This window comes from Tyto alba, unplaced genomic scaffold (genome assembly GCF_018691265.1).
Source record: "Tyto alba isolate M040663 unplaced genomic scaffold, T.alba_DEE_v4.0 Super-Scaffold_20, whole genome shotgun sequence".
Taxonomy (NCBI): Eukaryota; Metazoa; Chordata; class Aves; order Strigiformes; family Tytonidae; genus Tyto; species Tyto alba.
Genome location: NW_024881283.1, coordinates 233351 through 258893, shown reverse-complemented (window position 1 = coordinate 258893; position 25543 = coordinate 233351). Strand labels below are relative to the sequence as shown.

At 56.5% G+C, this 25543-nt stretch overlaps 1 protein-coding gene and 1 non-coding gene across 2 annotated transcripts in view; one reads left to right on the top strand and one right to left on the bottom strand.

Annotated features, from left to right (window-relative positions):
- Positions 1-7029, top strand: part of LOC122152426 (antigen WC1.1-like) — a 30735-nt gene extending 23706 nt beyond the window's left edge. Inside the window, 9 exon segments of the mRNA XM_042793534.1 lie at positions 2112-2426; positions 3235-3327; positions 3413-3727; positions 4082-4296; positions 4298-4397; positions 5005-5225; positions 5227-5320; positions 6022-6159; positions 6866-7029. Coding sequence (XP_042649468.1) covers positions 2112-2426; positions 3235-3327; positions 3413-3727; positions 4082-4296; positions 4298-4397; positions 5005-5225; positions 5227-5320; positions 6022-6159; positions 6866-7029 — 1655 coding nt within the window.
- Positions 7030-12574: 5545 nt separating this feature from the next.
- Positions 12575-12647, bottom strand: TRNAF-GAA. The gene has a single exon. It is a non-coding gene; the product is annotated as a tRNA-Phe (tRNA).
- Between the last annotated feature and the right edge of the window lie 12896 nt (positions 12648-25543).

Sequence of the window (25543 nt, the reverse complement as noted above, 5' to 3'; positions counted from 1 at the left end):
ACACTGCTGAGCTGGGACTGTCATTACTGGTGTCCCCAGTGCCTGGGGAAAGCCAGTGGGAACCTGCCCAAGGGTGCCTTACTGTGCCTGGTCCCTGAGCTGGCACAGATGAACCCTCCATCCCTGCCCTGCACGGTCTGTTGATTGCCATCTTTCTCCTCCTGTTCACCCAGGAGCTGTCTGGCGGTGCTGCGGGCCAGCTGCCCCCATGCCAGAGGCACCAGAAGTGACTCCTGTGGCCACCGACCATCCTGGGGAAGGGTGTGAGATGGGGAGCTACTTTTGGGTTATCCCTGCCGGCAGACATGAGTCTCTTGGCTGAAGCAAAGGGATTGCTTGGAGAGGAAGAGCACTGGGCTTGGCTAGAAGAGCATGGTGGCACGTGGCACCTTGTTCCTCTCCCAGGGTCACCCCATGAGAGCCTGCTCATGGGGACATGGCACCGTGCAGGCAGTGCTGACCTGCCACCCAGCCTCTTCTGCCTGCCCCAGCCCCTGGCTGCTCTGTGCCACAGGGGATTTGCCAGCAATTACTGGCTCTCCTCTGTGCCCACCCTTGAACCAGGAGCACGTGTAAGCCCAGGGCTGCTCTTCTGTCCACTCTCCTGCCTTCTGCCCAGCCACTGGGCAGGGCCATGCATGCCCAGCAGCGCACTCTGGCCATGGCCGAGAACCTCTGTACTGGGTAGGCTCCTGAGCAGGTTGGTGGCCCAGCCACTGACCACGGGTACATCCTCACAGTCCCTTAGTCCTGTGACATGTCCCATCCACCAGCCTCACCCCAACAGCCCAAGATCTCTGTGGGCATGTGGTGCACTTCTCATGGCACCAAGGGGCTCCTCACGCCTGGCGCTGAGCTCAGTGGGGCAGAGCAAGCTGCAGCAGCCAAACGCACCTGGCCCCATTTCCCCAAACCCCGAGTGCTATGGGGGCTGCAGTGCCCAGGGACCAGTACTGGGCAGCCCAAGGTCTCTGCAGCAGCAGCAGTTTGTTGGAGAGACTCCTGTGGCTGTGGATGTTGGAAGAGAAACAAATCCCCAAGTGCTGTGCTGATTTCTGAGGAGCAGCAGGGCCGGGCGTGATGTGTTTGTACCACCAGCACCCCCTGAGAGCAGCTGGGGATGTCGTAGGGCTTTTTGTCTGTGGCCACCTTGGAGATCAGCTGGCATGTAGTCAGGGTATTGCCAGAGGGCTGTGGAAACTCTCAGGGTCATTGGTTGGTCCAGAATCTGTCCGGCTGCTCTAAGGGCACAGGTCCTTCTGAGGATGTATAGTGATCCATGATGAGGCCCTTTGGACGCGGTGTGTAACTCACACTTTGGCCCCAACGGTGCCAACGTGGTTTGCAGAGTCTGCTGTGGGTCTGCAATAGACACACCCCCCTGAGTGCTGTGATGGTGGAGAGAAGGTGTGTAACTTGATATGGATGCATTAGTGACACCATCACCCCTTAAATATCTTCTTCTAATTTGTGCAGTGAGTGATTTTGGTCACAGTTTGCATGGAGGTGGTGTGGGATGTGGGCATGGGAATGCCACAGGGCTCTAGGAACTCCCAGTTGATTTATTTCCAGGATTTGTCCGTCTGATGGAAGGGAAGAACCGCTGCTCAGGACGCGTGGAGATCCGTGACGGGGACCTGTGGAAAAGTGTCTGTGATTCCCACTTTGGTCCCAAGGCTGCTGACGTGCTCTGCAGGGAGTTGCAGTGCGGCGCAGCCCTGCCTGTCACTGGAGGAAGTCACGTTGGAGAAGGGGTGGGTCCCATGTGGGATGGAGAGCTGCGGTGTGTGGGGAATGAATCCCTCCTCGCCTCCTGTCCCCAGTGGGTCCCCCCGGGACCAGCCCTGCACCCACGCAAACAGCGCTGTTGTGAACTGCACAGGTAAGGACTCAGGGTGGGCTGTTGAACACCGGGGCTGTGGTAGGGGTTGGGGAACAGAGCAGGGACCGTGCTGGGCCGGGTGTGAGGACAGGAGGGGTTGATGGGTTTGTTTGCAGCATGACAATACTGCAGAAGGAAAACAAAGTCATGTTGTCCCTCTGGCCTCTCCACCAGCTACTGAGGGTACAGGAGCACCAATCCACTCTCTTTTCTCTGCCTCTGTCCCCAGAGTACACAGGGATCAGACTGGTGAATGGCAGCACAGTGTGTGCGGGGAGGGTGGAGGTCCAGGTGCTGGGGACCTGGGGGACCCTCTGTGCCTCCCGCTGGGATCTCTCGGATGCCCACGTTCTCTGTCAGCAACTCAACTGCGGGTTTGCTGAATCCATTCCTGGAGGAGAACATTTTGGGAGAGAGACTGGCCCTGTCTGGAGAGACTCATTCCACTGTGACGGGACTGAAGCCCTCCTGCAACAGTGCCCAGTGACCACCCTGGGGGCCTCGCCGTGCTCCCAAGGGAACGCTGCTGCTGTCATTTGCTCAGGTGAGTGCTGGAAAAATGCTGCATGAAGCTCCATTTGTAACTTGTGTGCAACATAGCCACTAAAAGTAGGGGTTCCATGGCTGTATCAGGCTGAATTTCTCCTTGGGGAAACCCTGGCTTCCCCAGGAACCGTCTGGAGGGCTTTCCCTGCTCAGACGGACCGCTCGACTTTGGGAGAGCTGAGGACTGAACAGAGGCAGGCATCTGCCCCCAGGGCAGTGGCTTAGGCCCCAGCACCACCGCCAGGCCCGGGCTCCTCTGTCCTCGTACTGTGCAGCGAGCCCAGGACAGGGCTGCAGGGCTCTGCTCCATCCCTCTGGCTGCAGCCGACCGCATCCCGTCCCCACAGAGAGCCCTGCAGAGCCTCATCCCCCCACCCAGGCAGGAGCTGGTGCCCCCAGCAGCAGCTGACCTGGCTGTGAGCTGCAGGGAGGGCCCAGGCTTTGCCCTTGCTTCTCGTCAGCACAAGGCTCCACCTTGTCCCGTTTGGTTGAAAATCCCCCCTCGCCCTGCTCCCTGCAGGGTGCCATGCTCCCGGTGCCGCCGATGGCAGTGGCATCTCTGCTGTCCCCAGGCCCAGCCGGCTTTGGATCCCTGCGGCTGGTGGGCGGAGGGAGCCGGTGCGACGGACGAGTGGAGATCTTCCAGGATGGGGCGTGGGGCAGAGTCCTGGATGAGCAGTGGGACGTGCAGGAGGCCAGCGTGGTGTGCCGGCAGCTGCGGTGCGGAGAGGCAGGGACAGCCTACAACCCCCCAAAGCCTGAGCGAGGGACGGGCCCCGTGGGGCTGCGAGGGGTCCGGTGTGCAGGGCACGAGGCCAAGCTGACCCTCTGCAACACCTCCCTGCCCAGCACTGCGCTGGCAGCAGGGCTTGCGGAGGACGTGGGAGTCATTTGCTGGGGTGAGTGGCACTGCCCAGGCGCCCAGGTGACGGTCTGCGCAGGCAGGCAGGCCCTGACAGCGACTGGGGTTTCCACCCGCTGCAGGGAGCCGGCGGGTCCGGCTGGTGAACGGGGCCGGGCGCTGTGCAGGGAGAGTGGAGATCTACTCCCAGGGCATCTGGGGGACTGTCTGCGACGACGGCTGGGACCTGTCTGATGCCGCCGTCGTTTGCCACCAGCTGGGCTGCGGAGAGGCAGTGGAGGTAGCCGGCTCCGCTCGCTTCGGGGAAGGCTCCGGGCAGATCTGGCTGGATGGTGTGAACTGCTCCGGGGCCGAAGCTGCTCTCTGGGACTGCCCGGCTGGGCCCTGGGGGCAGCACGACTGCGGGCACAAAGAGGATGCGGGAGTCGTCTGCTCAGGTCTGTGCCACCTCAGGAGCTGTGGTGGGAGCCTGGTCCCGGGGAGGGCAGGACGCGGGGAGAGCCGGCCATGGCCAAGGCTGCCCCTGGCTGCCTCTGAGCTCCTGCCCAAGGCCCACCCATGCACGGACACCCTCAGTCCCACGGGGGGTCCCTGGGGAGCTCAGCTGTCCCCGAGGGTTCGCGGGAAGGGCAGGGCTGGCTGTAAATCCGGGACTTCTCTCTGCCCCTGGGTGCAAGGGGGATGTGGTGGCCTTGCCCCTGCCCGGCTGAGGGCCTGGGGGGATGTAGAGGTGTCCTGGCTCCCACAGCCCCAGATCAGCCTGTTCCCGCTTTGGGGCCTTTTCTTCCCAGAGTTCGTGGCCCTGAGGCTGGAGAACAGCGACGGCTGCTCCGGGCGCCTGCAGGTTTTCTACAACGGGACATGGGGGAGCATTTGCTCTAACTCCATCACTGACAACACGGTGACACTGGCGTGCAAGGAGCTGGGCTGCGGGGACAGAGGATCCCTGGAAACACGCCTGCCCTCTGGCAGGGTGTCTGGCCCTGCCTGGCTGGATCACGTGCAGGTGTGGGGAGACAAACAGCTCTTTCTGGCAGTGTCCCTCCACACCCTGGAACCCACAGTCATGTGAATACCTGGAAGAGGAGATCCACATCACCTGCAATGGTAACTCTGAGCCACCCGGGCACCAGTGTCACCCCAGCTCCTGCTCCCCACAGGGCATGGCCAAACACAGAGAAAGAGCTTGGAGAGGCTTTTACTTTCCATGCCAGACCCTTGTGCTGCCAGTGGCACAAACGTGACCGCGGCCACACACATCCAGCAGCAGTTGCCACCCAGGTTACCAGCAGTGCCTGCGGGAAGCAGAGGCATCTCCAGGTGAGGTCTCAGAAGAGACCAGATGGTTTTCAGAAGAGCCTCCCCTCCACAGACAAGCTACTGCTGCTCTGTGAGCCAGGGACCTTCTGGGGCTGAGCAATCAGGGTCCCCCCACAGTCCTGCATGTGTCCCATGGATGACAGGGTTTCAGTTGCTGCCCCAGATGGTGCAGGGAGGCCCGAGCAGAGCTCAGCCCCACTCTCTTCTGCATGATCCCCCAAACCAGCCCCTTCACCACAGTGTTTCCTTCTTCAGGGGGACAGCCAGAAATGCCTCCAACCTCGCTGGCACCGTGCCCCAACTCCACGAGCTGCACAGGTAGGGAGCTCCCCTCTGTGTCTGGCAGGGCTCTGCCTGCTCTCCCGGTGCCATGGGAGGTCTTACTCTTCTCCAGCCAGGGAGAAGATTCGTGCCGTGGGAGGCAAGGACGAGTGCTCGGGCAGAGTGGAGGTCTGGCACCGTGGCTCCTGGGGGACGGTGTGCGACGACTCGTGGGACATGCAGGATGCCGAGGTGGCGTGCAGGCAGCTGGGCTGTGGCCCCGCGGTGTCTGCCCTGCATGAGGCTGCATTTGGGATGGGGACGGGCCCCATCTGGCTGGAGCAGGTGGAGTGCCAGGGGGACGGAGCCATCCCTGCAGGACTGCTGGGCCCGGCCCGGGGACAGCGGGGCTTGCCGGCACAAGGAAGATGCTGCTGTGCGCTGCTCAGGTTAGTGGCAGGGCTGGGAGCCTTTGCTCGGGTATTAGCAGGGAACTAGGGAAGGCCTTTTGTCCACGCGGTCCGGGCATGGACCCCGACCTTCCGAGAGAAAGAACATTCCTGTGGAGTGCAGGAGCCCGGTGCCAGGCAGGGAGCAGCCTCGGTGTAACTGGCCGTGCTCTGGCCACTGCCCATGGGGCCCTGCAGCCCCAGGGCTATCCCCTGGGCTGCCTCTGCCATCCTGCCTGCCTCCCAGAGCAGAGGTGCTGGGCTCTGTCCCGGCCTCCCTTTCTGGCACTACAGGAGGGGCAATTTGGGTGGGATGTGTCAGGGACATCTAGAGACACACACACACACACACACACACACACACACACACACACGGTGTGTTGGGGAGGAGGTTTCCTGATACCCACACACCCAGTGTCTCAGCCCAGCTCTCCTTTTCCTCCTCTGCAGCTACACCCAGGACGACAACACCCCCACCCCGAGCAGGTAACTTGTCCTCCCCGGAGTCTGGGTACCCCCGGGGCCAGGCTGTGACCCACAGCTGGATGGAAGGGGCTCCTAGCTGGGGTGTGAAACTGCCTGGAGGAGATACTGGAGTGGTGGCAGGGGGTTGGGGAGAGCTATAATTTACCCAGGATGGTGGAAGCTTTCCTGTCACTCACCCCTGGGGTGCTGCCCCTTCGAAGTTGTCTCCCATGCAGATCCCACCCGAGGCCATCAGAGCAGCAGCGGGAGAGTCTCAGTGCCCGTCATCATGTGCATCATCCTGGGGACCCTTGTCTGCCTGCTCCTGGCCCTCCTGGCTGGACAAGTGCTGAGCGCCAGGGCTGGGCGCAGAGGTGGGTCCTTGCCCAGAGGTGCCGGGGGGAGATACCTCCTGGTAGGGCTGTAGGGTGCTGCGGGGGGTGTCAGCAAGGGGCACAGGCAGAGCGGGAGGGTGAGACTGTGTGCTGCTACCTGCCTCATGTGCTTCCCCGTTGAGTGCCTGGCTGTGGGGCACCAGCAGCAAGGGGTGGAGAGAGCCCCGAGGTGGGGGCAGTTAGCCATGGTGTGAGGAGAGAAATGGCAGAGAGGGGATGGCCAAGGCTGGCAGTGCTCTCGGTAGTGCTGGAGGGGGCTCTGGGGCAAGAGAGATGCTAGGAGGAGTGTGGGGCAGCAGGGTCCATCACCGTGGTGTCAGGCCCCCAGGCTGTCCCCCTGCCCAGCCCTGCCCACCCCCTGGTGGGACAGGGGCAGGTAGGGGCAAGCTCCAGGTGGAGAGGAAATGTGGGAACATATCCGGGGTGAGACAAGGGGGACATGGTGCACAGGCCAGAGGGGCATGAGCACTGTCTCCAAAGGGATGATGTGAGGGTGATGCTGCCCCAGATAATCTTCACACCAATGCTGCCCTCACTGGGGATGTGGCAGCTGTGCCTGGACAGTGCAGTGGGGCTGTGCTGTTGGACCAGTCCTGAGGTGGCACATGGAACCGTTTTGGGGGAGCACAGTGGGGTCCCTTTGCCCCTCTGCCTGTCCCTGTGCCAGCCCTGTCTCTGTCCACAGGCTCCAGAAGAGCCCAGGAGCCCTTCCCCGAGGCTGTGTACGAGGAGATCGGGTACAGCCCAGCGTGGGAGAAACGGGCCAGGTTTGATCGCTCAGGTGGGTGTGGGTCTTCCCTGGAGGCACATCCGCAGGACCCTTTCCTTCTGGCCCCAACCGAGAGCTGACCCCCTGAAGCCCCCCAGCCTGTGGTCCCTGTGGCGCTGGGGCTGTGGGGGCTGTGGGGAGAGCATCCAGGTCCTGGATCCAGGAGAGAAGCTTTCTCCCAGTCAGCTTTGACTGTCCCAGCTGGACAGCCCCTCTCTTCCTGCCCCTGCACCCCATGAGACACCCGAGGAGCGAGGGAAGGGGCTGTCCTGGGCCAGCTCTGGAAGCTCCTTTGAGACAGGGTTTGTCCCGGGGGAGCAGGGTGAATTCCCAGACCTCCTCCCCACATAGCCCCAGCTCTGTGGGTCCCCCTTCCCCAGCAGCGCTGACCGTGAACCACGTCAGTGGGGCTTGCTCCATAACACCCGCTGTGCATCTCTCCAGGCTCCTATTCAGAGGAGTCCCTGACCCAGCTGCAGCCCCACCCTGGGGTCAGTGAGGAGGAGAAAGGTCTGGGATCAGCACCAGGTAACGGAGGCAGGAAGGGGTTGATCTCCCTGCAGACATGGGGTGGACAGAGGTGTCCCTGAGTGTCACCATCGGAGAAGGGGAGGACATGGGCATCATCTTGTGGTTCTGCCAAGCCCAGTGTCTGCGCTCTGTGTCCCTGCACATCCTCCCATCCTCTGCTCTGCAGGACGGATCTTCTCACTGTCACCAACTCCCCTCTCCTTTCAGACGTCCTTGTCCTGCCCGGAGGTGACCCAGCAGATGGCTACGATGATGCCAGGGAGGTTCCTGATGCGGGGGAGGATGCTGTGCCTGGGCAGGGAGAGTGGGAAATGCCCAGGATGCCAGAGGAGGGAGCAGGGCCCAGGGCTGCACCTGGAGGTGAGAGGGAAAGAGAGCGCTGCCTGTTCCTAGGGTGCCATCCCTGGTGCCCCTCAAGTCACTACCCTACTGACACCCAAACCTGCAGGGAAGAGGGAAACCTGGCATGGGAGTTTTCCTTGAAAGGCCCGGGGGTGGGAGAAGGAGCTGAATGTGGTGAGGAATCAGGGAGGGTGGTGGTGTACAGACCCCATGGTGTGAACTGAAACGTCCGGCCTTGCTGCTTGCAGGGGGCAGCCTGCGCTCCTGGAGAAGTGCCGACGTCCCTGGAGCTGAAGGAGACACCTCGTCCCCGTCCCCAGGGGAGCATGGGCTATGATGATGCTGAAGAGGTGCCTGTGGCACTTCCCTGTGAGGACGCAAAGGCTGTGACACCGAAGCTTGATGCACAGCAGTCCCTGAGCCCCAGGCCAGGAGAGCCCATCCCTGCTGCACAGCTGGGTGCAGCCAGGAGGGAGGAGAGGTCTGTGCAGCTGGGAGAGCCAGGAGCACCAGGGGACTGTCTCCCTTGAGTCATGGGCATCAGAAACCGCCGGGAGATTCCTCCGTTTTTATTCCCATTTTTATGCTGTGCATTCTTATATTTGCTTATTAAAAGCTTCTGGGGGCTTTGACCCAGAGCTGATGCTTCCCTGCCAGGTGTCAGGGACATCTCCCTGAGGCTGCTCAGGGGGAGCAGAGAACAGAGACACAGGTGGCAGGGAAGGGACACGTCTCAGGGACAGCAGGCTCAAGGTCAGCCTGTGGGGCTGCGTGAGGCCATGGTCCCTGGGGAATAATCTTGGTGACAGAGACATCTCCATCCTGCTGCCCACAGGCAGTTTCTAGACAAAATGGCTCTCTGATAGGTCCCTGGATGCACCCCAGTGGGAGCACCCATTTTCTCCCCCAAGGGTTCCAGCTGCTCTTTCCCCCAGGCCCTGCCTGGGCCACACTGATCCCACCATGCAGAGGCCACTGACAGAGCTGCCATGTCAGGGTGAGCCCTGGGCTTTTGTCTCACAGAAGCGAGCCCTAAGGTGACCGCAGGGCCCTGAACACCCCAGCCAGCCCCAGGTGGGATCATGGCCCGTGGATTACCTCCCACAATGCTTGGGAGGCAGCTCTGCTCCCCACTGCCCTGGCACAGGGTGCAGAGCCACCTCCTGGGAAACACGTGGCTGGGATTCTCTCTCCTCATGCTCTGCCAGGACCTCAGTCTCCATGGGCTGTTCCTCCTGCCTTGCAGACCCGGGGCAGCCCTGGGAAACCCTCCTCCTGCTCCCCTCCAGCTCCCACCCCTGCTCCCCTGCTGCCTTGCCAGGGATGTCAGTTTGGGTTGTGTGCGGGGCAGTACTTGTGGGCAGGTACAGGAGGGCTGGGAGCACCGAGGATGAGGGCACCGTTCCCTCAGTGCTGTTAGAGGGCCAGGGGGATGGAGAAAGCTTCCCCACAAGACGCGTGCAGCAGCCAAAAGCCATGGTCCAGCCCCTGGCCTGGAGAAGGGCCCATCTGGGAGGATGCTCATGTGGGCACTTTTCCATGGCAGTGGAGATTTTGTGTCCCTCCACTAAAACAGGTGCTGCTGGGAGCTGAGCCAGGGTCCCTCTCCCTCAGCTGGGGTTTCACCTGCCCCAGCACCCACGGCACAGAAACCTTGTGCAGAAGCCAGGCTGGGAGAAGAGTTTGGCACCTGGGCAGGACCTGGCGCCCAAACTGCCCAACTGCCCTCCCTGCTCCCGCTGGTGGGTCTCCGCACTCCACCGGCTATTCCCCAATGGGCTTCTCTGCTGCAGGCTGGAAGGTGCGTTGGGTGTCTGTGGCAGGATTGCCTGTGGGGAGTAGCTGCAGCTCCATAGTGCTGCAAACAGTAGGATCTGGCCCTGGAGCAGAAGTGGAGAGGAGGCAGACGTTGCCAACATCTTCTCCTATAGCAGTGTTGCCCCATTCCCTGCTGGGAGCTCCTCCACCCCTGGGCTGACCCTGGGGGCACCTGGGGGGAGCCGAGGTTCACACATCCCTCTGCCCCACTCCTGAGAGCCTTCCTGCTGGCAGCCCTCATGGGAGAGCAGTGTTCCCAGGGCAAGATCCCCACAATGATGCGTGACATCCATGGGCATTGCAAACACAGCCTGGAGAACTCCCACTGGGATAAGCTCCAGACCTGCATCTCAGAGAAATAAGTTTATAAAAGTGAAGTAATGAAGAGGAGAGTGTTATTTTCTGAACATGGGATGGTGGGGGCCTCTGGGCAGTATGGACACTGATCTGCACACTCAAGGTGCCCCAATGTGGAAACTGGGGAGAAGAAGCCCAGTGCCTATCCGGTGTGACTGCCCCACCAGCTCTGCCCTCCCACAGGTGTAATATTTCTCTCATAATCTGGCACCTGGTAGAGGTTTGCCTCTTCCTCCTTGAGGAAATAAGCCCCAGGCGTGGGTGTGCTTGAGGGGACAGCACCCCTGAGCAGAAAGAACCTGTTTCATGCATTTTGGGACCTAACAGGCTGGCCCTGCCAGCTGGGTCCCTTCTCTGCAGCAAAGCAGGATTGCCACTGTGCCCCAGATCTGTGGCTGCTCCTGCAGCTCCTGAGGATCTACCTGAGGGGGGTTGCAGTGAGACCCCAACCCTCAGCACCGCTGCCCCACGCTGGGAAGAGCTCGGATGTGGAAAGTCCATGGGAGAGCAGCCTTATTTCTCTGAGTTTGGGCTCCCTGTTGCCAAGGGCTGGGCACCCTGTGGTGAAAGTCCGTGTCTCTCCCCCCGTTTTGGTTGCCAGTTTTTTGCTGGGGGAGCAGCCAAGGCACCATGTCCTGGCCCTCGCTGCCTGGGCATGTGTGTGGACAGGCTTGTGACTCCCCGATCCCACCAGCACAGGGTGCACGGAGACACCAGACACCCCATGAATAAGAGGTGGGCACCGGCCCCACCAGTCTCACCTCTGCCGAGCTGTGCCTGACCTCAGCAGCTCCTCGTTCCCTGAACTGGGGCTCTGCTCCAGCCAGTGGTGCCGGTGGAAGGAGAAACACCTGGAGACAGGGTCAGGGTAGGAAATGTCATTCCTCCGGCTGGGAGTCCCACAGCCCTGTCCAGGCTCATCCAGCTCAGACACCCCTACCTGCTGGCACAGAGGAGTGCTTCCCATGTGGTTTGGGATCTCCCCCTGGAGAAAGGACAATCTTAGAGCCTTGCCCCTGGCAAGCCACCAGGGCAGTGTGGCCCTGGTCCCAAAGGACACATGCGCTGGACCAGCACTCTCACAGCACATCCCTCAGTGCAGCCAGAAACGATTCCGAGCGTGCTGCTGAAATCTGTGCCCTCCCTGAGGCAGCACACCCAGCCCTGCCACCGCCCTCCTGCCCTCAAAGCCAAACCCTGGCTGGGCAGGACAGGCCCACAGGGCCTGGAGATGACCAGAGCCTAAACTCCAGCCCACACCTGCCTGTGGCTGGGGAGTCAGGGCAGCAGCACCCCTGGAGGTGCAGGGGATGGAACCCAGGATCTCCCCCATGCAAAGCAGCTGCTCAGCCACTGAGCTACAGCCCCCTGAGACCTGCCAGCAAGAGAGACACTCTCCTCCCATGATGTGTCTGTGCCAATCACAGTGCCGTTGTCCCCCAGGTGCCCTGGGACCCTCTGCAGAAAACAGAACCTGAAGCCTCCTGAGATGGGGGAAGTCAGGACTGGCTCTCCACTGGGGCCTGATCCTGCCCTAGGGCTGCACTGCAGAGTGCTGCCCCTTTACCGATCTCTGCAGGGAAATGGGGCAGGAGGAGGCTCTTGCTGCAGGCACTTCTCCCATGCTCTGGCCCATTCTGAGCTAGGTCGATGGAGAAGAGAAAACCCCTGAGCCTCCTCTGCCCCCCAGGACAACACCCCTCTCTGCCACGTCTGTCCCCAACTCCACAGCAGGAGCAGTGCAACAGGGTGAGGGAAATTCCCTCTCTGGGGTGAGGTGCCCCCAGGCTCTGATGGCACCCCAGGGTGTGTGGTGGGGGGCACACAGGGGCAGAAATCCTATAACCCCTCCTCCAGTCACTGGGCCTTGCCCTGCACCACTCCTCCCACCAGCATCCCAGGAGGTGAGGTGGACAGCAGGCTTCCATCTCCCTGGGGCTGCGGGTGTGGGGTGGGCTCAGGGACCTCCCCACTCCTCCAGTGCTGAGGCCTGTCCTGACAGCAAAGCAGTGCCCTGGGACAGCCCTGGCTGGGGTCTCTGTGGCAGGGTGGCTGAGCACGGGCAGCTGTTAACTCCAAGGCTGAGAGCCTGACCACATGCAGGGGTGGTGTCTTCGTGGTGGTAAACATGGGACAATTGTGCTGCTCAGCTGCAAGAAGTGCCTCTCCCTGGGACTGGGGAGATGGTGGCCTCCCTGTGGGCAGTGTGCCCTGGTCTGGGAACTGAGGTTGAGGTGAAGGATGTGTGTGAGGAGGGGAGCAGTCTGTGCACCAGTGAGAATGACCATGAGGAGAGAGACAGAGTCTTTGCAGAGACCCCTGAGTGGAGAGATCCCGATCCCTGTGGAGCAGGGAAGGAGACCCAGCTGGAGAACACCCCAAAGACACACTGAGTGGAGAGTCCTGCCCAGGGGAAGGCTGGGGGCTTGTGGCGCAAGAGGAAGGATCCTTCTAACCTGTAGATGTGCAGCTACAGCGCACGGGCAGTGCTCTGGCAAGAGGGGAAGGAGCAAGGAGGGCCAGGGCAGGATGGACAAAGGCAGACGGGCTCTGCAAGACCCTAAGGGAGAAAAACATTGCTGAAACCTGGGGTTGAACCAGGGACCTTTAGATCTTCAGTCTAACGCTCTCCCAGCTGAGCTACTTCAGCCCTGCCCCAGCAGCCCTTGTCCCTGTGCCACCTGTGCCAGGCCACAGCCTGACACACGTGAGGAGAGCTCCTTGGGGACGTTCCCAGGAAAAAGCTGTGCCCAGTGCAAGCAGAGTGGGCCTGGCCTCTCCCTGCCCCTGTGGCCAGGTGGGCTCCAGGTGCGGGGTGGGTGCCAGCTTACAGTGGGAGTGACAAGATATGTGTTGGGCCTTGAAATACAAAGGTGATGGTTGCAAAGTCAAGTGAGAAGGCCAGGCACATTGCAGCTGCAAAGGCTGAGGGTGAAAGAAGTGTGGGGTTGGTGGCAGACACCTCTCACAGAGAAGAGAAGGCCCAGGGGAGGAAGAGCTCTGTGCTGGTGCCATAGGCTTTTGCTTCATTCTTGCCTGAGCCAGAGCTTTTGTTCAATGTTGGGAGACCATATGTAGGGGGAAAGGAGGCTTGGAAACCTCCAAGGGTCTGGGTTGCAGAGCCTCTCAAGATAACCTCTTCCAGTGTGTAAGTGACCTCATGGTTATGACCTCATGGTCCTCATCTCCTGCCTGAACGTTCTTTCCACTTTTGTCCCTTGCCTCTCCTTTTCCCACCATCCACCACAATGAAGAGCCTGGCTCTATTTTCTTAGCTGCCTGACAGGTACTGAAATGCTCCTACAAGGTTTCCCAAAGCCTTCTCGTCTCCATACTGGAGAGTGTTCCCTCAGCCTTTCCTCAGGTGGGAAGCTCTCCAGCCCCCTGCACGTCTACACATGCCCGACTGTATTGGTGCCTCTTCACTGAGCTTGCTCCAGTTGATTGATGTCCTTCCTGTACTGGGGGCAGGAGGCCCCAAACTCAGTGCAGTACTGGGCATGTGGTCTAGCAAGCACTGAATGGAAGGGGAGAATCCCTCCCCCTCATCTCCTGGCCATGCTCCTCTTCAGACAGCCAGGATGCTGTTGGCCTTCTGGGTTGCCAGCCGTCACCGCTGACTCATGTGCAGCTTGTTGTCCACCATGACCCCCAGGGCCTTTTCTGCTGAGCTGCACCCCACCCAGGGCTGTTGCCCAGGGTTAGGCCAGCCCAGGGAAGGACTTGGTTGAAGATGAGGGGTGTTGAGGGAAAGGATTAGGGAGGTAGGTAGGGCTTAGATTTCAGGTATCTGGTGAGGGTTTCAGCTTCAGTGATCAGGGCAGGGCTAAGGATGAGAGCTCACCTTTCAGGGTTAGGTGTTAGGGTATAGGCAAAGGTTTAGGGGGAGCTGGGCAGTGCCAGGCCTGAGGGGCAAGGATGTGGCACTCGGCGTGTATTTGTCCTCAGAGTGACCGGGGGAAAACCTCAGCTGCTGATGACCAAAGGCATCACCATTCAAATGGGCTGGGAATTAGCACTGAGCCCCTTGGCAGGGCACATCCAAGGGGCTACACGACACAGGATGTCTCTGTCTCCTTTCTTTGTCACCCTGAAGTCACTTGCCTCTGTTCTTCTGCTCTAATCAGCCCCCAGAGAGGCTCACGTCAATCTCCTGAGGGAGCTTCCTCACCCAAACCCCTCAGCATGCCCCACTAAACCCCAAAGACTCTTTATTCCTCCCATAGCTCTCCAGACTCAGTAACTTTCCCCTGGGAGCTTGTTAGAGTGCAGCAACTATAATTAGTTTATTCTTGCATCTTAATTTCTGTCCAGGTTGCAGGGGAGCTTTTAGAACAGACTGTCTTCGAGGATGGGTTTTGCTAAATATAATGATGTTAACAACCACATGATGTAACACAAGTTCATTTCTTTCTCAGTTATACCTCAGAAATGCTTTGAACATTGACAAATGATTTTTCAGTTGACTGTAAAATGTTGCCCACAACACCCCAACTTCATTTGCTAGAGGTGGGCATGGGCTAAGGAGGCACAGGAAGATGGGCAGGGAGATCACTAGAGGCATGAGTTGGTGACAAGGCTCTGGGCTAGAAATTTGGCCAAGAAGGTGGAAAAGTTGATTTAAACTGCCAAACTCTCTTTTTAGCCAACTTGCTAATTGTGTGTATATTTATAATTTCCTATCTATTTGTCTAGCATATTTCTTTTATGGTCATCGCTTGAGGAAGGTAGACCTTAGTGGAGGCTTGGACTTGGCATACAGTTGAGGACTTCATTGTTGATTTTTTTTTTTAATAATTTGTATCATGTTTTACTTCTCGTTTCTTCAAATTAATAAGATTCCTGTGACTATTTACAGTCAAGTCTCAGGGTAAATCAGGTGGGAATTGGTGCAAAGGAGCTGTAACATTCAGCTGTGAACATCAGTGAGGAAGTCTGATGTAGAAGAATGCAAGTCCCAGGCAGCCCCTGAGGGAAATGGTGGGGCTGGGGAGGTGGGGAGGAAAGTTGCCCATACAGTGGGGGACCATGAGGAGACCGCTGTTGCTACATTTCCTGTCCTCCTTAGAAGACCCTCTGAATTGGAGAAAGCTTCTATCACTTCTGTAAAATTAAAAAAGGAATTAAAAACCCCTTCAAAATGAAAAAAAAAAAAAAAAGTATTTTTATGAAGTTGTCATTAAAATCTTCCACTTTAAGTAGACTCCTGAAGCCTCTCCAATTAGCTGTACAAGCCTGGAAGTCCTGAAATAATTGATGGAAGAGATGTGGCTCCTTCATGGTTTTCTGCACTTTGATGAGACCTGTGGTGTATTTGGTGCTTGAACCTCAGATACTGAGAGGAGCTGAACCAACCTCTGAAGGGGTTAAAGTCAGAAGCAAAAGCCAAAGTGTCTTGGAGTGTTAATTGGCCCCTCTGAGGCCCATTACAGACCAGGTGTCCCCATGGATTAGTTAGAGAAGAAAATTGGAGGCTGTGAGTACAGGTAGGCAAAGGCACTGTGCAAGGGGAGCTGATGCTGAGTAAAACTTGATATATTTTATCATGCCAAGTGGTCAGCCCCAAGAAGGGGGATCCCGTCCCTCACACTGGCTCAGGGCTCTTCCTGGGGCACTGTGGGGTGGGGTGGGCAATGCTGAGTGGAGGACAGTGGTACCACAGCTCCCAGCCTCCCTGGGGGGCTGCAAGGAAGCCACGAGGCCCCAGTTCCATGCGATTATCATGTCTCCTTTCCAGGCCTTGGTAGCAGAGACAACTGCCATAGCCAAGGGGACAGAGACCCCCAGGCTGTGGACACCCAACCTATGGCATCTCCCTGCCTTTCCTGAGATCTCTCCTTCCTCCCTGCCTGTTCCTTGGAACACAAAGCACTGCACTGATCTGGGCTCTGGGTGACCTCTGGTACCACAGCACTACCCTTCAAGGGACATTTTTTTCTCCTCCTGTCCAGTCTCAACCTCCCAAGCTGCACTTTGTGATGCTTTTCCTTTCTCAGGTGGTTTCCCACTACAAAGAAAAGGTCCAAAATCTCTGAAAACACCCAAAACTCCTAATTTCAAGCTACTCTTTTACTCCCGCACGACCTTCCACACCATCAGGACAAGGAAGCCCAGGTCCCTCAGGCACTCCACACACTTCATGTGCTTCATGCCCTCTAAACCCACCTTTGCAGACATCCTCTGGGCACTCTCCCGTTCCTTCCTGCTCCTCAGAATGGAAAGCCCCAGAGAATGTTACAGGTGTGGCCACACCAGTGCTGAGTCGAGGGGGATGATAACTCCCCGTGTCTCGATGGTCATGCTACAGTGCAGCTCCGTATGCAGGAGCTGGCTCTATTCATGGTGAGCCTTTACCAGCGGCACATATGGCATCACTCACAGTGCCCAGGGCCTTCTCCTCAGACTCACTCCTCTGCTGGTCCAGTCCCACTTTGCCCCTTCTCCTTGTACAACTTGAGGTTCCTGCTGGCCAAAGCCCCAAGTATCTCAAGGTCCCTGTGCACTGAAGCTCCAGCACATCAGCATTTAAGGCATGTGTGCAGATGGTTCCTCTGAGAAGACAATAACTTGACTGGGTGTATGGCAGTATGAGTAAGAAAAAGAAATGCTCATTTAATGGAAGTGATGACGAAGGTGGAAAGCACCACTGTAACGATGAGCTAGCTCATCCCCAGTCACACTGAACTTCACAGGAAGACAATGAGCAGTGAGGTTGACCTAAATCTATGTGCCTCAGAAGGTCAGTACCACACCTTATTGGGCAAAGACAACGTCAAGTTTGGGGATAAGAGTGACAAAAATCAGCATTTGCTGCTTTCCAAAACTTGCAGCAAACTCCTGCCAGCAGGCAGTGCAGGAACGGATGCAGAAGCCACCCTGACAAGAATGTTGTGCACGCTGAAAAGTCTTTTTGGTTGAAGGCAGATCAGTGACGAGGGCTGAGCAGTTTGTCACAACAGGCAGAGCACAGCCTGACATTTCCGATCCTAGTTCATGTGACTGCAAAGAACAACAGGAAGGAAACTGGTGCTTGCAAAAGGCCTGGATCATGAGCATGACCCATGGCCTTTGGTCACAGAGGCCAAATGATCCAACCAGCTGGTGTGCATGTCAGATGCAGAGGGCAGTGGGGCCCATAAGAACTTGCCTATTTGACAAAAAGGGTTGCAAGGAGCCAGGCTTACCAAGAAAGGCAATCTGCAAAGTCCTGATTTCAGCTGGGACAGAGTTAATTTTCTTCCTAACAGCTGGTTACAGTGCTGTGCTTTGGGTTTAGGATGAGAACAATGTTGAGAACACAGGATGTTTTAGTTGTTGTTGAGCAGGGCTTATCCTAAGTCAAGGATTGTTCAGTTTCCCATGCTGCCAGTGAGGCGGGGCACAAGGATCTGAGAGAGAGCATGGCCAGGACAGCTGACCGAAACTAGCCATAGTGCTATTTGATACCACAGGACATCAGGCCCTGTATATAAACAAGAGGGAGGAAGGCAGTGGGTTGGCCGTGAGATGTGGATCACTGCTTGGGGGGACCAGCTGGGCATGGATCAGTGGGTACAGAGCAATTGCACTGGGCACCCCTTGTCTTCTTCTTTGGTTTTATTCCTCTCTCTTTTTTTTATCTTCCTTTTCATTACAATTATTGCAATTATTTATATTATTATTATTATTATTATTATTATTATTATTATTATTATTATTATTACTACTACTACTACTACTACATCTTTTTTCAATTATTAAAGTCTTCTTATCTCAACACATGAGGATTTTTGCTGTTTTCATTTTTTTTTTTTTTTCTGATTCTCCTCCCCATCCCATCAGGGGAGATATGGGGATAGTGAGTTAGTGGCTGCATGGTGCTTAACTGTCAGCTGGGGGCAAAGCACAATATTCGTTTTTGGTGCCTAAAATCTCAACTGATGGTGTGACCACAGCCCCGAGCAGTACAGCTGGGAGTGGCAGTTGGTCCTGACACCAATCACCACTGTGCAGTACAGGACCTGCAGCAGGTGAGTTTGGGGTCTGGATGGTGCCATTTGTTGTCCTGAGACAAATGTGAAGACTCTGGTTATGTCCTATTAAAGAGGAGCCCAAGCACCCCTCAGGTTGTTCTGGATATCCAGAGAAGTGGGGGGTGGGAGCAATGGGCAGGCCTGAAGCCTGTCTTCAAATCTTAGAGGTGTTTCTTTCCCAAGGTGGAGATGGTGTGGGTACAAGGAGAGTGGCCTGATCCTCCCGTGCCAGGCAGAGCATCCAGCCCAGGGGTGCAGACAGTCTGGAGGAGGCTCAGACCAGAGGGGTCTATAGGAGATCCTCCTGCCAGCACTGAATTTGGGAGATGCTTTGGCAGGGCTTCCTAAGGGCTGATACAAAGGAGACAATTCCTGGTGGTGAAAGGCCAGTGCAACCCTTCATGCCCACCTTCCCTCTCCCCTACAGCCACTGTTATGGAGGCTGTTGGTCACCTGTGAGTGGCTCTCAGCCAGGCAAGAAGAGCTGCCCGGAGGAGCACGAAGCCACGTGGAGCAGAAGTTGCCAAAGGCCAGAAGGGCGATGAAGCTGCCCTTGGGTTGGCAGCAGGTGGAGCAGGACCCAGCAACGGCTGGTGGCTAAAAGAAGCATGTCCCCAGAGAAGACTGGTGGCATCCAGAACCTGGGCTGGCTGCCCAGCAGATGTTGTAGCCCCACCTCTCAGTGAGATGAAGGAGCTGATGCAGGGGGAAGCACCGCACTTCCCCAAATCCTGCCTCAGCACTGAAAAGGGGACAGTCAAACCCTGTCACTTCTCCGTTCCTCCAGGAATGGGTGCAGCAAGATGAGAGGCTTGATGTGTCCTGTCGTGTCATTCTGGAGAAAATATTTGAGACAGAGCACCAAGAACTTGTAACCATGGGCACATGAGCTTTTCCACTGAGGGTCGGTGTCACATGGCTGCAGTGACCAGGAGATGGTGGGGTTTAAACTCCCAAGAGAGGTGCGCAGGACAAACCCCAGAATCAGAGCCTTGGAGTACAAGGGAGAAATTTTTGTCTTTCTCAGGAAGTTCCTGGGCTGGATTTCTTGGGAAACTGCCCTGTAGAACAAAGGGGCCTTGGACAACTGTTTCAACTTCAAGGCCAACCCTGTTGAAATGCAAAACCCACGTGGAATTTTATGGATGAAGTTGAGCAACCATGGCAGGAGGCCAGCACACTTTCTTGTGCACCCTTGCCACTGCAGTTGCCTGTGCCTGAACCTGCCCACTTGCTTTCGCTGCAGCCACATTTTCACTGGAATTCCATGGAAATCCCAGAGCTCCTACTCTCAAGCTGGCATCCACCCCAAGCCCATACAGCCTGGCCAACCACCGAGGCACCAGCCCCCCCTTGCCCCTGTGTGCAGCCCAGGGCATGTCTCGCACCCCCCCTTTCCTTGTTGGTGCTCCTGCTCCCAACACTGCTGTGCTGTCCCCAGATGCCACCCTCTTGACACCAGCCTGCCTGTGGGACAGGGTAGAGATGCACAGAGGGCTGAAGGGGTTCAGGATCCCCTTGGGGGAGCACAAAGACCTTGTCTGTGTGTTCAGGGATGGAGCTAGGAAAAGCAGAGCTGAGCTGAAGCTGGAACTAACAAGGGATGAAGAAGGTAGCAAAAGAGGCTTCAGTAAGGGTGTTGGCAGCCACAGCAAGGCTAAAAAAAAAAAATATGTGGGCCCAAATCTCAAAACTCAGTGTGGCAGTGGGCCTAGTGACCAGGAACATGTGGAGAGACTTTCAGCAAGCTGGTTGGCCATACATGACTCTGTGGGTCCTCTATGAGGTGAGTTTCAGCCAAGGGTGCTGAGGGTGGTGGCCAAGGTCAGTGTGTGGCTGCTTCTGTCACCCTGGAAAGGCCATGGCAGTCAGGGAGGTTCCTGACACCCGGGAAAAGTCAAACATGCCACCCATCTTCATGAAGAGCAAAAAGGAAGATGAGGGAGCTACAGGCTGCTCAACCTCACATCTGTCCCTGGGAAGGTGATGGAGCAAATCCTCCTGGAAGCCATTTCCAAGCACCTGAAGGACAAGAATGAGATTTGGAACTGCCAGTAAAAACTGAACAAGGGCAAATTGTGCCTGACCAACCTGAATACCATTTACAATGAGATGATGGGCCCTTTGGATGAGGGGAGAGGTGGATGTAGTAGCCCTCAGTGAAAAGGGCTGCCTGGGACTGATAAGAGAGAGAAATAACCAGCACCAGAAAGACCTAAGCAAAAACTGAGGAAAAAACCCAGAGAGGGATGGCAGCCTCCCCAGATGTCCCCACTACTTGAGCTGGTCCAAAGGGCATGAGGAAACAGAGGCCAGGCACTCTCTGTCTGTCCTGCATTCATGCTGCAAGTGACCCTCAGCCCTGGCTGCCTTTGTCCCGCCTCTGCCTCCCCACCAGCCCTGCTGCCCAGGACAGCAGGAGACCCCCTGCCCTGGGGCTCCTCAGGCAGCTTCCACATTTCTCCAGTCTCCTTTCCCCGTGCCTGTTGTATTTTCATGCATGTTACGGTCCTTATCATGTGTGATCAGTGCCAGTAAATGCCTCGTGGAGTCGATGTCATCAGGACTTGGTCATGGTCAGACAAACTGTGCTCCTTTTCACATATAACATCCATGGACATATTTATCTGACCTAATCTCCAACACTTCCACAAACATAAATAATTTCCATTTCTTAGGACAGGGAATCACCCTGTTTTCAGAGAAACAATTTAAAACCCAAAGTGAAAAATACTCGTTCACAGAGAGGTCCAAAAGATCTGGGTGTGACATTTAACAAGTGGGTCAATCGGAGGAGTCTCCCAGAGTGACCTTGCCAACTGAGGGTGGGGGTTTCGTCTTCTGGAGGTCTGAGAGTCCTTATGGGATGCCAGAGAGAGCACTGGGGATTGTGCCAGGCTTGCTGTGGCATGCCTATGAAAGAACCAAAGGCAGGGAAAGGGAAGGACCAAGGTGGTTTGGGGAGAAAGAAGCATCGGAAAACAGGGGGAAATGGGGATGAAAGGAGCTGGTCATGTGTGGCTGGTCAGCATTATTGTTTATGCACACCATGCAACTGAAAGTCTGTCCTGTCTTCTTATGAAATTCCATCCTCCACAACTTTCTGGGGTGAGTAGATGTCTGCTCTTGGTACGGATAGAGGTCCAAGGGCCCATCCCTGGAGTGGGAAGCATGAGTCAAAGGGGCTCATGCAACTTCAGGGCCAGCAACTGGAGAGATCAGGCTGTGTGCATGTGTCATATTGGTGCTTATGTCATTGGGAGGAACCACTAGTGCACATCAAACCAAATTAACCAGCAAGTAGGAGAGTCCTGGGAGCCATGTATTTAGAGACCCTATGTCTGGACTAGACCCTGGCGAGCCCAGAGTATCTGTGAGTTGGTTGCTCAAGGGAGAAAGTGGCCCAAAGCAGCACCTGGAGAAAATGTGGGGTCTTGCAGTCAGGTATTGATAAGGCCACAGGTCTGGACCTGGAGGGGAGGTTGTCCTTTATGTAAGAGAGCAGCAGGAATGCATGGAGCTCTGCCTGGGGACTGACGATGAGTTAGCTGAGAGCTGATAGGCCAGGATCAGAGGGCAGAACAACATGGGCAGCACTGTGGGAGGATGGGTGGATTTCTGCTCCAGACCTCTTGATCAGGTAGATGAGGCCTTCTTCAGACAACTGGAAGGAGCTTCATGCCTGCAGGCCCTGGACCTCATGGCAGACTGAAACTGTCCCAGTTGCCACTGCTGAAGTGGTGCAAGCCACCCAGGAGGATTTTGGAGCTCACTGGTGCCATCTTCCTGACAAGGGTGACTGAGGAGCCAGTGAGGTGAGGGGCCCTGCAGCAGGACTTGATACTTGCAAACTAGGAAGAGCTGCTCAGGGCTGTAACAATCAAGGGTGAGAAAGTAGAGTGTAGCATGCTGAGAGAAGGGAAGAAAGCAAGGAGCAGGACGTCAGGAGAGCAGGCTTGGACCTGCTGAAGGACCTGCTTGGAAGAATCCCATGGGATACAGCCCTGAAGAGGAAAGGGTGCAGAGAATTGATGGTTAATGTTCTCCATGTCACACTCCAGAACAGTCCACACAGACATGCAAGAAGTCAAGAAAAGGTGTCAGGAGGATGGCATGGATGAAAAAGGAGCTCCTGACAGAAACCAAGCATGAAGAGGAAGGACAGAGGAGGTGGAAGCTGGCTGCATTCCAGGCTCAGCGGTTCTGTGATTCTGTGCTAGAGAGAGTCATTTGCGTGTACATGTGCTTGTCTGTGCATGGAGGAACTGGGGGGATGAGGGAATTCTGGATCCAGGTCCCAGACAGCTGGAGGGCCTAAAACCAGCTTCTGGAGAGTTCCTTATTGTTTCAATCTCTCTACAGGTATATATTTTCCACTAACACGGTCTAACATACAAACAGCCCAACCCTTATTTACCCTTTCTCCACTGACCCTGGCTTTGCTTGTTTTGTGATCTCATTTGGTGTTTTGAAGCTTGTGTTGATGGTAATTCCTACCTGGGGCTGTAGAGCCCTGCAGCTCCTCAAGCTGTTATTACATGAGAGACACCACCAGCATCAAGGTGAGCTATCTGCACAGAAGCACTAACAGCTGGACCAAGTGGACCTTCAGCCCAGGGAAACCTGAGAAACTCTGGGATTCTGGCCAACAGAAACCTCTGGAAGTTTACAAGGAGAAGTGTCCAGTCCTGCATTAGGAGGCAGAATAATCTCCTCATTTCTCAGGGCAGTCTGGGACCTGAGTAGCTGAGCAGGGACCCTGAGGTGAAGAGCCTGGGCACTACGAGGGACACCATACAAGACAGCGGTGCATGCTGGCCACAATCAATGCCACCTGCATACAGGTCTGCACTAGGATGAGCATGGCCACCCAGACTATCCTGAGACTGGATGAAGTGTGGTTTCAGAGATGGTGGAGGTTTTTCCCTAAATCGAGAAACAACATGAGAAAGAACGAATGGCACAAAGTGAAGTTTTGGAAGTTGAGACTGGACGTGAGGATTTTGTGTTACGTTGAGTTACATGAAGCGTCCCTCCAAGTGCAGTACAATGGGCCACCCAGAAAGAGTCTGGATTAGCCAAAGCTTTGCATTCCAACCATCAGCCTGTGAGGATGGAGAGATATCAGTAAGGGTAGGAAGATGGTCAAGTGAGAGCAAGGCTGGTAAGCACGGTCGATGTCCGGAGACTTCAAGAAAACAAGTGCAGGCGTAGGCCACCATAGGAGAGCCTGTGGTGGAGATGGCCAAGGGAGCTGACAAGGTTGAAAGCCCCCAGCAGAGCTGAGCTCTTCCTCCTGTTGGCTCTGGCTGTTGGCTGTGTCATCAAGGCCTACCAGGAGACACCTAATCCTTACAGCACTGGGGCCTCTTGGCCCCCTTGTCTCCACCCAAGAGCCTGGCATGTGTCCAACCACAATCCTGCCCTTGGCATTGCACATCCCCACAAAACTCTGCCCCAGGAAGAGCCCTGAGCCGTGGGTGTAGGACAGCATCTCCTTTCCCAGGGGCTGGAGCCAGGGCTGCTCTTTGGCTTGATAAAATGCATCCAGGCTTACTCAGCATCAGAGCCACCTTTACATTGACTCTGCCTCCAGATTTCTGCTCTAACCAGCCCCCAGGTTTGCTCTGGCAGTAAAGTCCCTCTGGGGGACCCATTAATGCTCCAAGAAACTTGGGCATTTACATCTGACTTTGCCTTCTTGAGAGGTTTCATCAGCTTTCTCTCAGGGTCATGGACTGGGCACCAAGCCCACCTGAGGGATCATTAAAATGCCTTGGACTGGTCCTCTGCTGCTGAGCTGGTCCCAGCTGCTGGGACAGAGGGAGCTGATGGCAAGCGGGCAGTGCTGCAGAGAGACAGCTCTGCCCAGGATCAGCTCCTCTGCAAAGCGCAGCAGGATGAAGGGCACTCCTGGGGTATCTCAGGGAGATGAGCGAGGGAGATTAAGAGTTTAAAGGTGGTCAGGACTGGGAGGATGACTGAGAGTTCAAAGGAGGAGAAATCTTTGCAGCCCTTGACACGGTAAGTCTCTGGGTGCAGGGTGATGTGTCTGTAGTTCCTGGAGGCATCTCCTGAAGCTGGCACAGCCCACAGCTTATGGGATCTGCAAGGAGGGGGCTCTTTTTAGGCAATTATGAATAGCTGTGAAGACACAGTGTGCAGGCAGGGGTGCCCAGGGCTGTCCTTCCCAGCAGGGTCCCTGCACCCCAGGGGACTGTGTGCTGGGGCAGGGACTCTGCCGCCTGCCAGGGTCAGCCCTCAGCCTGCCCGGGGAGCTCCCCACGGCACTGTGGGGAGAAACTGTGGGGGGAAGGAGAGACCCCCGCCAGGGCAGGCTCCTTCTGCTCTCCAGAGGCTGCTGCCTTTGTCAGGGATGCTCACAACTCCTGATCACCTCTAGGACATTGGCATTTCAAGAAGAAGTTCAAAGCAGGAACCACCTTAAAAATGTGAACCTTTCTAGGCTCTATGATCTCGTGATCTTTCTAAGGAAAAGTAGAAAGGGGTGTGAAATTTGAATACAGCACTGAAGAAGCTGATTCAGCCAATTGTCTCAGCAGGGATAAGATGCCCATGTCTCTTCAGAAGTGATTTGCAACTCTTATCTTAAACCTTCTGTGCAGTAAGCATTTTATTTGTGAAAATCTTGTTTGTTCCAAAATGTCTCCATCCACTCCTCTTTCTCAGAGACATGAACCAGCCTCTCTGACCCAGGGACACTTTCTACATGTGTCTGGTAAGACAGTACAGCTGGCCTCCCATGTTGCATATCCATAATAAAAGAGGCTTGTCTCAGTGCCCATGTCTGGAGGTTGGTCTCTTATTCCAAAGCTGAGGTCAGGAACAGGCTGAAGGAATTGCCCCTCTGAGCGTGCTGCTGTGCTGGGGTTCTCCAGGGGTTCGGGGCAGGAGGGCATGGGGGGATGTGTTAGGGAATAGGCCTGTGCTGCCCCTTCACGTGGGGGTGCCCAGTGCAATGGAAATGATGGCTGATCCATGGGGATCTCCCTGGGACCATCTCCCCGTGGCTTTCAGCCACCACTGCCCTGCAGAGCAGCACCGCCAGCTCAGGGCCGTGCCTGAGGTGACATCCCGCGACAAGAGCAGACCTATTTCTGGAGGCACCAGTTTGGGCAGCTTTTCTCTCACTGGCACAGCAGGAGCTGCCTGGGGAGCCCCCAGTGCAGGAGTCTTGTGCTGGGGAGAGGGACGGGCACAGAGGGGCTGCCAGCACTGGGCAATCAGGATCTCTTGGAGAGAAGAGCAGCAGAGAGAGGGAGACGCTGGCCTGCGTCTGCTCATGCCATGGCTGGCCCCAGCCCTGGGGCTGATGGGGAGGCTGAGAGCCCTCTGTGCCCCAGGAGCTGCTGTGACCTTCCGAGGGGCTGGGGCTGTGGGGTGAGTGCCCAGAGCTCTGCAGCACCCCCCAGCCTATCTTGCTGGTCATTTCCAGCACTGGCTGCTCACCCAGGTTTATGGGTGAGCGTTGCTGCTAAACCATCTCCATCCTCCTGCTGGTCTCAGTGCCTGT